The 14447-nt window shown below is 39.8% G+C and overlaps 1 protein-coding gene across 4 annotated transcripts in view; it reads left to right on the forward strand.

Moving 5' to 3' along the window:
• Nucleotides 1-14447, forward strand: part of nectin1b (nectin cell adhesion molecule 1b) — a 195941-nt gene that overhangs the window by 151835 nt on the left and 29659 nt on the right. For 3 of the 4 annotated variants that reach the window (XM_087796355.1, XM_087796356.1, XM_087796353.1), the window contains exon 7: nucleotides 2028-2094. The exons of the other annotated variant lie outside the window; for it this stretch is intronic. In XM_087796355.1, the coding sequence (XP_087652481.1) occupies nucleotides 2028-2094 (67 nt within the window). The remainder of the gene's footprint in view (nucleotides 1-2027; nucleotides 2095-14447) is intronic. 4 annotated transcript variants of the gene reach the window in all.

A 14447-nucleotide genomic window follows, 5' to 3' on the forward strand; every position in this document is an offset into this window, starting at 1 on the left:
TATCTATTAAATTTACTTTTTTTTTTAATCTTCGTCTCTCATAGATTTGAGTTTTAAGCTTTTTTCTTATGAGAAAAAATATGTTCCAATTTTCTATTTCAAAACAGAAGATGATTCGTATTGTAAAGATATAAACGTTTTTTTTATATTCACTTTGTTTATCACAGGATCTGAAATTAGTTTCTTGTCAATTGAGGAATTTAATGATAAATTATTTGAAACTTCAAATTCACTTTTGACTTAAATATTTCAACATCATGTTTATGAAGATTATTTTCTTACAGATCAATTTATTCCCATTATTATGAATAGACTATTTTGTTAAAAGATATAAACAAATACATGACATTTCAAAAAGTTTCCAGTTTAGAAAAATTATACCAAAAGTTTTCCTTCCGACTTGCCTGCACGTCAAACTCCACTAGAGTTGGTTAAACTGCCTCTCAGTTGATCTGAGGAATTACATCAAACAGATGCATCATGGGGGTTCTATGTGTCAACCTCTCAATACGACACTGTAGAGTTCGATCAATCATCGTTTGTTGCGTCTTTATATAGTTTTAGTCGAAATAAGAAAAAAACACGTTTCTCAATTTAGTCATTTTCTCGTCTTGCGTCTGAAGCTTTTGATCCAAATATTTTCATTATAAACAGCAATTATAACCAGCCTGACATCCCATGAACTCAGTAGTTCTGACGCAACCCTGCACTGATGGGTGATGAAACTTCATCTCCCTTCTGTTGACACACATCGAGTCACAGCCATTCAGAACCACTTATTATTGTGTCCACTCGTTCTACTTCTGCTCGCCAATGAGTTGTGTTTAATTCTAGAGAAAATATAGCTTTAGTGTGAACTAAACATGATTGAAAAAAAAACAACCCAATATGTTTATATTCAACATGATTTGAATGATGATGCAGAAATATTAATTAAAAAGGGTGACGTGTGATCTTTTTTAAATTATAAGTAAGTAAGTAAGTTAGTAATTTATATTTATATAGCGCTTTTCCAGACCAAGGTCCCAAAGCGCTTAAACAATCAAAACAATATTCAATAAAGTATATACTTTAAAGGTCAAGATAAAACTGAGAACAACACAGGAGTTCCAGAAAATCAAGGAAAAGCCTGAACGAATAAAAACGTCTTAAGATGTTTGTTAAAGGAGTCAGTAGATCCATGAAGCGCAAAGAGAGAGGAAGAAATTTATAAGATATAATTTATAAGAAATGACTGATAATAATAATACAATTTAAGACAATTTGTGCTTCTCAATTTCGTAAATTACATAGTAATACTATATCTAAAGAAAGTAAAAAACAGGTCAAAAGTATTTGGAAAAAATATTAAATCACAAATGTACAAAAAAGTTTACAAGTTTCCAAAAAAAACATGTATAAACATGTGGCAGATATTTAGTTTCATGAAGTCTACTACATGAATAAATAGAAGACTAACAATACAGGCAGAAGATTAATAGAGCACACAACTGGTCCAGGGTCTCGGTCAAACTGGAAACGTCCCGTGACTCGCTGGGGGTCTCCAGGACGCCGTTGGCGAACACACGGCGTGAGCTATATCCGCACGGGAATGATGCAGCTGAGTGCAGGAGGTTGGCTGTGCTCCTCTCCGGGAATAAGACCAAGACTACCGAGGTGGGAGTCCAGACGGACGGGTGGGGGGTGGGGTGCAGAATCTGGCTGAGGGTCCTCTCAAGCTGTTAATCATCTCACATGATGAGATTACAAAGCCTATTTCGTCGGTTCCTGCAGGTGATCCCGCGCCATCGCGCCAGACCCTCGGCCAGATTGTGTATTTTATCCTCCTGTCGCCGCCGGTGGGGCCCCGTCCCCCCCTTCCGCAGGAGCCGACGGCTCCCACCTCTCAGGAACGCTTCTCAAGACGAATGAAGCAGCAGCGACTCTCCCGTCTCCCATTGCTTTCTGTCTCTTTGTCGTGCCCTGCTAATCGATCTTTCTACTCACGCTGAAGTAACGTCTCTCTGTCTCCCACTCCCCTCCCTCAGCATTGCCGTTGCTGCAGTGGCTGATAGTTGTGTGACACAGGCTCCAGAGAAGCCAGAGTCCCCCACAAGGAAAGTAGAGGCACCCGACCCCAGTCTTTCCCCCGCTGACCCCTGTGCTCCCGGATCCTCCATTCTGTTGCCTGCATGTAACGGCGGCGTGCAGGTCACGTACCTGAGCACGCCGCTGTGAGGAGACGCCGCCCGTCGGTGCCCGAGCTGAAATGGAAATATTAGTTTTTTCTGGACAACCGTTGGAATATCACGTGACGTTTATAAAGAAGCGCCAATATCTAAGATGGTGACAAAATTAAGTCTGTATTGATCTAAAGTGACTGTTTTATTTAAAAAAAAGGTTCAAATTTAAATTAGGCGCCAAATTGATAAAACTTGTGCCAATAAAAAGTCTACATATTGAACAGTGAACAAGACACATTCTTATTTTACGCCTTTAAAGCACAAACCCACATCAGTTTCAAGGTTTTCAGATTCGATTTTAATCTTTATAATGCCAGAAAATCATCCCAAAAAATTGAAAATGTAACCTCTCGAATCACTATAGCAACTTCTAATTTGTATTTAATTTAATTTGGATCCAACTACACAGTACATTATGAACTGTGCTTAACTTCTGCTCAAACTTAATTCCCACGAAAATAGCGCTTTTCCTTCTATTACAACTAAATTCAACAATGAATTACAAGTAAAATTATCTCAATTGTTATTGTAAGAGTACAACACATAACAGTACCATCCCCTTGAAGTTGTAATAGAGTCAATCTTATTGTGATAGTTCACCCAAGATTAAAACTTCACTTATTTTCTACTCACCCTCATGTCAACTAATGGTTGATTATTTTAATCGAGTAATATGTTCTTTTTTAGAGTTATAGACCTAAATGTTTGTTCATTTTAATGTAGCGACCTGAGCTCAGTCGTCTTCATCTTCGTCCAAAAAGACACTGAAAAACTGTTTGTAAAGTAAACTTAAACTAGAGTAATGAGAATACACTTGTAGAGTAAAAACAAGCTTAAAATATAGAATTATTTAATTTCTCATGACGAGCATCATGGAGGTATTTGAATGTTTTTAAGTGTATTTTTGGACAAAGATGAAGACAACTGAGCTCCAGGGCTTCATTTAAATAAACATACATTTTTCCCGATAAAGAATTACTCTGAAAATAATGGCCCTTAGTCGACATGAGGGTGAGTAGAAAATAAGTGAAATTACATCTTTCACTTCAAGCCTTGGCCGTTAAGATTGACAGCTGAAAAAGGAAACAGCAGGAGGTCCTTTTATTATTATTAAGTTATTAAAAAAAATGACTCATTATGTATTAAATTAAACGTTTTTTTTTTCCATTTCAGCTCGAACAGATTTAACCGCAAGGATTAATCAAATGAATCGTGTTTTCGGGCCTCAATGGATCACAAATCTTTCGAGACATTTCTGTTAAGTGTCTATATGTTGTGTTCTTTCCTTCCACAACCCAAAAACTCCCCGTGTGTGTGCATGACATGTGCCAAAAAAAAGCATGAGAAGTCGTCGTGTCCGTCTTGTGTCACCGTGATATGAGTCTCTTCGGCATGTGACCGGAGCTTTAAAAAAAAAAAATGTACACAACTTGTTGTGGTGAGTTGAATGTTGCCGGCTGAAGTTTTTTTTTTCTGATGTATGCGAGTCACAGCGAGACTGATGGTTCTGATGTCGCGGCGGATTGGACTCACTGAGCCGGAGTGTTTAATTCTGCATGTTGATGAGCTGTTAATCAAGCCGGGGCGTTTGATAACACGCCTGAATGCACCGCCAGTCATGCCTCTGAGCGCACGGCGAGGCTGACTTTGGTCAATGCTAACCCGTCGGCGGCCCTCCTGCGACGCCGAAAGCGAAGAAAAAAAAAAAAAAGATGGCAGTCGTCAAAAGCGATGTTTTTGAGGAACGGACGTGTTCATCGCTATTGTCTTCGGGGCCCCGGACGTGATGTATGATGAGCCCCTGAAAGCAGCGGCCAATTGTGGACGATGAGCCATCTGCAGAATGAAAGTGTGGTGTCGAGACAAAATCGCTCCAATTACTACTAACTGTTGGGATCCCTGCTGGATTTTGTGAAAAGCGTAATTGTTGTTTAGCAAAAAATGCGTTTGTCGTGATGGAGATGTGTGACCGAATGCCGACCACTGCACGACTTTCTTTCATTTCGTTTTTGTTGAGGCCGGCTCTCGAAAGCCGTCTTGCTTCAGATCGTTGCAAAACCCCTCAACACGCCACCGCCACGTCGCATACCTCTGACACAGCTCTGGGCGACGTCAACATATCTGCTTCAAAGTGCCAAAGTCATGGATTAATGAGGCTTCATGACACACATGTAAGAAAACATTGATTCTAAAATTTAACTTTGGTTGTATTCATCAATTTATCGATTTAATTTATATTATTATTATTCATTTGGCTTCATATATACTGAATTAAATGAAACAATGAAATCCTGCGAGATCCCAAAGATGACTGAGGACGAGGAGATACAGTAGACTCCAGCTGCTTTTAAAGCTGATGTTTGGACATATTTTGGTTTTAAAAACAAATTAAAGCTACTACGACTTTGTGGTCTGTAAATACTGAACAGCGTCAAGTACTCGGACAATATTTCAAATATATCCTTGTTCCTACAGTATTGCAATAGATGGATAGATAGATATACTTTATTAATCCCTCTGGAGATCTCTTTCGGGAAATTGGGTTTCCAGTTCACAGCAGACAATAGAAGGTTTACAGCAAGTTTCGCAAGAACAAGAACAAAAAACAAAGTTCACATACAGAACAAAGTGCAAATATAAAGAACACAGATTAAGGAAATTACACAAAGACCTAAAAGAAGAATCATAGAATCATCCTTTCGCTTCGCTCCTGCCCCCAAATTCTGAATTATACAATCTAATAGCACGAGGAATGAACGAGTCCCTGAGTCTATTAGTGTTGCATCAATATGTTGTATTTTTGCCATTGTAAAGTGATACATATCGTAACACCAACATTTGCCAATACACATCCCTACTCAGTAGGTGGCGCTCCAAAAATGATGTGCACTTTTATTGAAAAAGTGGTTCAGGGCCAAACATTATAAAGCAGAGTGTGCCATCTAGTGAGCGGTCTTTGAACAATATTTTTGCTTTAATATCAATATTAAGCTTTCAGTTGAAAGATGAAGCGAGGCCTTATATACACACCTGGCATTGAACATAACAACAACTTCTGTTGCCTTAAGCCATGACATTCCAGAGTACACGCCAAGAAAACATGTAGCGCCACCATTGCGTGTTATTTAGCAAACACTTCTATTTAAGTGGATCGACGTGCGGCACTAAGGACTTTGCCCAAGTGGTCTACACTTGCTCTCTTGCTGGGGTTTTGAACCACGACCTCCTCCTCCACAGTTACTACCCAGAGACCTGTCAGGAAAATGTGAAATACATTCCACCTCTTCAAAGGTAAACAGACGTGTTGGTACATGTTGATGCACCAGCACAGAAACAGATGTTCACGAAACAAACAAATACTTGTGCTGTGTTTGTTCTAAACGCTCTGATTAATGTGACCCAAACAAACATGTGCAAAGGTAAGCGAAAATAGTGCGTGAACAGATGTGCAACAAACAGACATCGCCGCCTTTACAGAGCGAGAGATAATCCAGAGATACATTAACCATCCATTAAACCACATCAACCCGTCATTTCATGAGGTTCTCACTGATAAATATACTTTTTTTTCTTCCCACATTGGGGACATTGTTCTAAGCTCACATGGCATTCTTTCCTTTTTCACATCCATATCCACGAGCGCCACCTACTGGGTAATGAAAAGTGCGACATTGTCATGAAGTCACGTCAACCCATCACTGGGATCCATCATTGACACTTAAAGGGATAATTCACTTAAAATTCTCATTTACAAAATGTTCTACTCACCCTCAGGTCGACTGCTCTAAAGTACGTTATTGAAGAATCATAGAATCATCCTTTCGCTTCGCTCCTGCCCCCAAATTCTGAATTATACAATCGAATAGCACGAGGAAAGAACGAGTCCCTGAGTCTATTAGTGTTGCATCAATATGTTGTATTTTTGCCATTGTAAAGTGATACATATCGTAACACCAACTTTTGCCAATACACATCCCTACTCAGTAGGTGGCGCTCCAAAAACGATGTGCACTTTTATTGAAAAAGTGGTTCAGGGCCAAACATTATAAAGCAGAGTGTGCCATTTACAAAATGTTCTACTCACCCTCAGGTCGACTGCTCTAAAGTACGTTATTGACGGTCGCGCCCACTATTCTTCGTTTCTTCTCGTTTAAAAAGGCACAGTTATAAACATTCTAATACCAGCATACTTATCATCTGTAATTTCAGTCTTGTATTGTTCAAGACAGACAGGTGGTGTGTCCCAAATCTCGCACTTCAGCACTCAATATTTTGCGTACAAAAGTGATTGACACTCAGGGGTGTGCGAAAATGTAGATCAATTGGCTCGCTCAAATAGCCAGAAAATTGAGCTTGGATCGATGGACACTTTCCACCCTCAATGGCCGCCATCTTAGTTAAGTAGATGACGCTACATCTCGAGCTACGCCGCTAAAGATCCATTACTGGGGAGCAGATACCGGCGTAAATGTCTCACTTATTTTTACCACAAAACAAGACAACAATAATAACCCAATGAAACACAACTTAATAACTTGGCGAAAAGTGCTGTCTGCGATAGTGTTCCAACAAATGATTGCGATCAGCGTTAAAAAGTCATTCCGAGTAAAGAGTAATTTCCGGTAAGTGTGTAGAGGCAGTCTTCGATTTGAGACAGTACTACCCTGTCGAAAATGTGTGCACTGCGCAAGTAAGTGCAGTCTTACAGTGTACTGTAAAGCAGTGCGCTTGGAGAAGGCACAATTTCAGACATTAGATTAGGATGTTAGATTAGCATTTAAGCATTTTGCTTCTGCTTCAAACAAGATTAAAATAGATACTTATTGAATTTGTTTTGGAACAATTTCTCATGTTGAGGCTTCACGGATTAAATAATCCTTACCCTTAGTCGGAAAATTTGAATTTGGACTATAACTAATTGCTCAACTTTGCTTGACTAATGATATCTTGACAGCAAAGAGCTGATGTCACTAACGTTACACACTCCTGTTGACAACTAAACAGGAGAACAAATCTAGCTTCAAAAGACACATGTCAGTACTCAAGTCTAGGCATTATTAGGCTCACCATTATCTCTGCAACTGAACTACTCAAGATGGCCGACGGGTGCCGACCTAGCTTCTTTTAATTGGCTTTCAGCATTCATGTCGTGTTGCCTTTTGTTAGGAACGTTTTTTGCTTTTGCTTTCATCACAGTGGTCAACAGATTTTATTTTAAGTGTGCGGGAAAAAAAACAGTGACCATTTAACACTTGAGCGACGTTTGAGTGAATTTAATTGTGTTGGATTCAACTCATTGCTTGATTTTCTTTGTTAAGAATGTGAAACATGCAGTGTGTCCCCATTAGTATCAATGCCTGCGGTGTTGAGTGTATAATTGTAAAGTTGTGTGTACTGACAGCATATCTAGTTTTTGATAAACTTCTCAAAGGACAGAAATTGCATTTTCTCGGCTCTTTTATTTCTTGTTTTCTGCCTCTTAGAGCTGATTGTTGTTTGCCCTTTAGAAAGAAAGGGAGGCGGACAAAGCATGAAAGTAATTGCCTTTTGAAAGATCAAATCACATTTATCGCGTCTCGCAATTAAAAGTATGATTAGCATTTAAATTGGCAGATAAGCGCAAACGGAGATCAATGGGAGCTGCGTAACTTGGCTGCGATGGTCGTACAGTGGCACCGTCAGGCAAAAGCCGTCTTTGCAAATGCGTAATTTCTCAGAAGTGTCGGCACGGGTCGATGTTTAGGACTTTAACGGTGCTTGAACAAAGGACGCTGGCGGGATGTCAAATGCTAAATGAGCCACACACATTTGAGCCTGTGTCTTTAAGTCTGTAGTGATACAACACAATGTGTTTGTCAGTGACAGTTCAAATAGTTGGGGTAATAGACAGAGGAACAAAGTGGAACAGGTCGAGGCAACTGTGATATCAGAGTAACAGGGAGAGTGGCTGGAACTGTAAACCTAACCTTCCTTACCTTTATTTTTTCGACTATCACAGTGAGAAAGTTTTATACCACCTCGTCTTCGCCCGACTCTAGCCGATTCTACACAGTTTATGTTGCCTTTCTACATGGTACGTCGAAGCATCTACTATTTTTACAACCTATATTTTAAGCCCCTGCTTTAGTTCCTACTTCCACTGACTTCCTACGACTTATTTGTCGGAGACCGGCGTCACTGAAGACTCACAAGAAACAAAGTTGGCATTTTCTTTAAAACAATGCAAGAAGAACGGTACGGTTTGTCGGACCAAGAAGTTCACTTTCTATCTTAACTAGTTTAATGTTAAGTTGAGCATTTATAAAATGAACTAGTCCAGTTCATGGTTCATTATTCAAATGGTTCAAAAGATAACTTAAGAATACATTCCACAGCCATATATAACCACAGACAGCTGTTATTATATCTGTTTTAACATTCAAAAATATGCCATTTTTCATTGTCGTATCAGAAATTATTTAACATGTTTTCCCAGTATCGTAAAAATAGTGTTGAGTGGTGATGGTCTGATGAAGCTACATGAAGCAGTGTCATTATTTTCAGAGTCTCTGCACGATTTTCCTTTGTTTTAAACAAGTGTTCTAATGAAACAACACATCATTTTTAAACTAATGGCGCCACCTATTGACCTCTAAACAACATGACACTCTTTCATGAAGCTTCATAAGACCATCACTACTGATCAGCTAAGTCAAGTCGATTTGAGTCGCCTAGGACTGGAACTGTGTGGTGTAAAAATCCATATGAGTCATCTGGTATAAAGTGTTTAAGTTAAGGACTAGAACATGTCCAGCAACTCCATGGAATATCCACAGTGAGCTACTCCTATGTGAACTAGTCTAAATATCATCTGGATCGCCCCCCCGAAGCAATCCTCGGTCCACCACATCCAGCTCCACAGGAAACAGTAACAACTTGAACTGTTGGTTTTCCTGCCTGCCGTATTTGAGACCCCCGGGGGGGCTTGTGTTACTTGTCAGCTCTCGTTATTATCCGGGCCTTGCGGGGCTAACGCCCACACGTCGCTGCCTACAACACATCGACCTCGGTGTGCATCACACGAGGTGGTCGAGATGTGCCGAACCCGAGAGATAGAAACACTGAAAGGACGAGGAATTGGGTCAGAGGGAAAGGAAATAATGCACATCCTCAACCTCCGTGCTAATTAGAATTACATTCATTTATGATCCCCTTACAATAAAAATAAATCTCGCCAGTGCGAGTGTATTTAGAGGCATCTGTCGAGCTTCCACTATATAACGCTATGTGCCCACTCTCACAAATCAACCAGCACCTCACTGATGGAATAATAAACGATTCTAATTTTTGACTTCTGAGATTATCCATGCAGGCTTGTAACGTTGGCGGATTATTTGCATTTCATCGAGCCACGTTCTCTCCCATCCCCTCGCTCCGATCACACTCGTGATGAAAGTACCAAGAGTGTGAAGAGTATTTTTAGTCGGTATCTCTCAAGGCGTCCGTCGTCTTTACACGTGTTAAGTCGGATGGACCAGGACGTGTTGTTTTGTTTGAAAGGTTAAACCCGGTCAACAGTTTGAGGAACTTGGCCCTGTTTGTGCTCGATTTCAACTTGACTCACTGGAATTAACAGTTCAAGAATCAATAACCCTGAGGAACCACTTGAAGCGTAGCACTTTTCCCATGTCATATCTTTTTAAATATGGTAATGTAGTAGGTAAAGTCAATGTAAAGTTTATTTTACAATTGGGTGACATTATAGAAGAAGGGAATGCGACATGTTCTGGGTGACAGTATGGCAGCTTTAAGGTCTTCAGAGCGCTGGCTAGATAGTGGTTAATTACAGTTTAAAATATGAACTTTAGTAGCCAATTAAAGACCAGATGTCATGGTGACATATGCAGAGAGGGAAAATGAATCAAGAAGAAGACTAATGAAAACCATATGATCTTATCCTCTGAGAAATGTGTACGAGCAGAGGCGTCCAAATCTTTATTTTTTTATCTTATCCCTAAGATAAATGTGCAATTCTTACTCTCTGATCTGCCATTGGATGGAACTACTGTTTAGATATGAATTAGGGACAGGAAGTTGTTTTGTTGTGAATAACCAACGACCACAAGAGCAACAAGTGTCACCAAATATTCTCCTTTATGTCTGTTTGGAAACAAGGCTCACTGGTGAGATTGAGATTATGTGAGTGGACTTGTTGGTTCAGCCTTGGAAAATCTACGATGCTTTATTTTCTTGTGAATCAAGAGATGATTTGGAGGTTTCTGATTCATAAAGAAAGTGAGTCAAACTCATCTGAAAGAGTCAAAACTACAAAATATTTCCCTGAACAGAGATCCAAGAATCACATCTTTGGAGGTCTTATTACTGAGATTTAAGGAAAAGAAGGTGTTGAATCCTTTAGCCGTGGCCTCTTATATTTGAAGAAAAGTAGGTTCTTTCTAGGTAGAAAAAAAACTGATAACTGGATAACTGGAATCCAAACCTCTAGGTGGGTTCTTTCACTAAATGGATTCTGACACGATCATTTCCGAGAATGTTCTTTTAATGGAGATAATTTTCGAGAACGATCCGAGGCTCCGACCACCAGACGATAGACTTCTGCCAGAATGAAAAAGCCTGTATTTGCATGCTAATCTGATTCTTCCCAAAATAATCAAAAACTTAAATGGGTTTTATTTCTTGGCCTCCGCCGCAACCCTCCAGCAAATTTCATTACCAATGCGTTTGTTTAGTGTAATCTTGTAGACGGACAGACACCCGGACAAACAAATGGTATAAATAATCTAGCTGGCAGAAGATAATCAGCGCAACGCTCTTCGTTGGAGAATTGGCCGCTTGATGAGATTACATTTTCAGTCAAATTAACAGAAAGAGCTTTTATTCTATTTAAAATTCAGGAGGGAGCACAAACTCGTTGTGTAATTGAACATTAACCGGGATTTAATCCCATTTAATTACAGTTAACTTCTGAGGTCCCAACACAAGACTGTTTTACCTTCATTTAGGGCGAATCGTACGACAAATGTAGACATCACCAGAGAAATCCATTAAAATGTGTCCACCTAATCCATGGCTTCTTAAGTAAATGAGCAAATACTTCCTTCTGCCCAGAAACACCATTGGGCTAGTCCAGAGGAGCTTCAAAACACACCCACAACCAAGAGACGATAGCACCTAGCTTGTGTCCATGACCTGAGTAACAAAATGACAAGTGGACCTTGTTATCAGATCAATAAACTGTAATGCATAGCGTTCTGTTATAGTGCGTTCACACAAAACATGCTGAGACTGTTGGTGAAAAACTATTCAACGTGGCGCTCTTTGTGCCAGTACATAGATCTACATATACCATGAAATAAACAGTTGAAACTAGTATGTAATGTGTGTAATATTAATGTAATGTGTGTTATATTAATGTAAAAGCTACTAGACGTTAATTATGCTCCTTGTTTAGATAGAAAGTGCAAATACATTTAATTTATACTATAACATACAGCATTCAATATAAATACAATAATAAAAAAAATTAAGGAAAACTGTTAACACAAGTGTTGTCTCTGGGTCAAGGTGAACGACCTCCAACACTGTTTACCTTGACCAAGAGACAACACAAGGGATACCACAAACACATTTGTTTTCAGGCCTTCAGGTCACCTTGACCCTGAGGTAACATTAGAGTTACAACCTTTCCTCTGCACCGTGAAATCAGGGACGCTTTCTACCCAACCAACACAAATACAAACAAAGACATTGCAGAATAAAAAAACAACCCAAAAAACTTTCCAAAATTAAAATGTAAGTGGGGTTCCAAATGGCAAAACCCTCATCCTCGAAACTTTTAAATATTGCAAGCTACTTATCTTAAGGTGCCATTTGACATTTCTGACTTACTAGGGGTGCTACTTCCAGCGCCCCATAATCATTATCAGAACGTCTGATTTTCATATCCAACCTTTTTCTATAATCAAGTTCTTCAGCCCACCGACACTTCATAGACCGAAAGTATTTTCTAGAAAGCCTGCAGATTAAGCTAAATTTGAACCTTACCTAAGAGAAGTCAGGAAGTATGTTAGTTCTTACTACACAGGGGCAGGCAGTGCAACAAGGGATGCATCCACACAGATGGATGTTTTTGACCAAGGAAACCCTCTCCTCAGCCTTTGACACAGTTGATCACCAGATCCTGCTGAGAAGACTGAGGGATGAAGTGGGACTGTCTGGGTCTGTGTTACAGTTGTTCTCGTCATACCTTTCTGGGCGCAGTTTCATTGTATTTGTGCCAATCAAAAAAGGTCTGAATAAGCGGATCTGTTGTGTGGAGTACCTCAAGGTTCTGTTTTGTTTCCCATTATTTTTGCTGTACTTGACTCCCCTCGGTAAAATCATTCAGAGGTTTCCTGATGTTTCTTATCACATTTTTGCTTGTTTGTTTAAAACATTTGAAAACGGTAATGATGAGTCTACTGACTCTTTCAAGAAAATCTTTGAAGAAGAAGACATTTTTATTCGTGCAGCCTTTTTCCTGTTGATTCTGTGACTCCTGTGTTGGTCTTATGTGACTTGGCCTTTTATAGTATATTTTTACACTTAGTAAATTGAATTACTTACTTACTTACCATTACTTACTAACTATTGGGTGTGATAATTCAACGCGTTTCTACTAATTTTGTTTGCTGTAAGAAAAAGGTTAACAAAGAGACCAGAAGAAAACTTTTATATCTGTGATCTTGTTCTAATACAACTCGAAAGCTGTTGAGCACAGCAAAGATTAGAAATCAACCATCAGTGGGAAGTTTCCGCTCTTTTATCACTACCGAGACTGACGACGATGTACTCACACGTCCGTCCAATCCTCCCCTCACTTATGATCAAGACTCCAAGATACTCCGACTGATCCTCATCTCCAGGACAACCATCTCGCACAGAATCGTGATCTTTTCTTCACACACAGCTTTAGATATTCCACTGACATTTGCAGGAATCAAACAATGACATTAAAAATATAGAGAAGACCAGTAATTTTCCATCGTGTTGTTTCAATATCCTATATTTTTATCTTCCTAGCATTTCACTCCCAGCAACCAGATGGGACTGGAGTGATTTCTGGCTTCATCTAGACGTCCTGCCACATTTGTATTTGCATGCCCTCTACATGCTGGACTGTTCTGGCTGCACACACTGAGCACACACATCTCTCTTTGCACACGTTTGCCTGACTAAACAGTTGAGTGTTTGTGCTCACGGCTCAAACACCGACGCTACCTTTTATTGTTTTCCCTCAATGCGTCGACGGTCTATGAAGTGCCGCCGCCGCCGCCTCGGTGGGCTGAGTAACTCGATTATAGACAAGGTTGGATTCGATAGAGTTTGACAGGATATGTTGGTTATATCATGTAGTCGAGGACGTGCTTGATACGAGGTCCCAGTGGTCCGCTGGTTTACGTCGCTGCTGCACGAAGACGTAAATCTAATTACACAGAAAGATTCACGCTGTTACTGTCAGCCGGCTTCGACGCACAACTCATGGCATGGTGACAATTCAACAACATCTTGGTGCAAGAACTGCATCACGATGACTCATTATTTGGGTTGTTTTCCGTGTTAGATCTCGTCACAACATCGAAACTTTGACTTAATGAGACCAACTTTAACTATCATATGCTAAGATAAGTGACTCATTGTTGTTTTAGGGTTACGGTTATGGTGATGTTGTAAAGAAGACAATTAACTCTTAAAAACACTACTTGAGTACTCATTTAAAAGCTGAACTCCTTTTGACACACTGGGGGGCTTGACTTCTCCACCACAGTAGCAAGTTGAGCTCCAGCAAGTGGTCTAATGTCAAGTTGTTTTCGAGCTTATATTCAGCAAGTCACAACTGTGAGTCGAAAACTATAGAGTTGATCGAACCATCTCTGTCTTTTTGCTATGATTAAGGCAGATGGCGCTGGTTGTCAGCTAGTGACGTCGAGAAATTGACAAAAAATGTTTTACTCCGAAATGTTTGGACTGTTTAGTTTCATATTTCATACACTGTAAACCAAAGACCGAAGTCGGTTTTGAGTTATATTGGCCTGCAATACGGATAAATCATAATAAAAGATCGATCCAGGGGTTCCTAAACTCCACCATGCCAAGATCCTCAAAACACCATGTCCAGGGACCCACCCTGTAAAAGTACTGTCTGATGAAACATCATGAAGCAGTGTCATTCTTTTCAGAGTCCAC

This window comes from Callionymus lyra, chromosome 7 (genome assembly GCF_982586985.1).
Source record: "Callionymus lyra chromosome 7, fCalLyr1.hap1.1, whole genome shotgun sequence".
Classification (NCBI taxonomy): domain Eukaryota; kingdom Metazoa; phylum Chordata; class Actinopteri; order Syngnathiformes; family Callionymidae; genus Callionymus; species Callionymus lyra.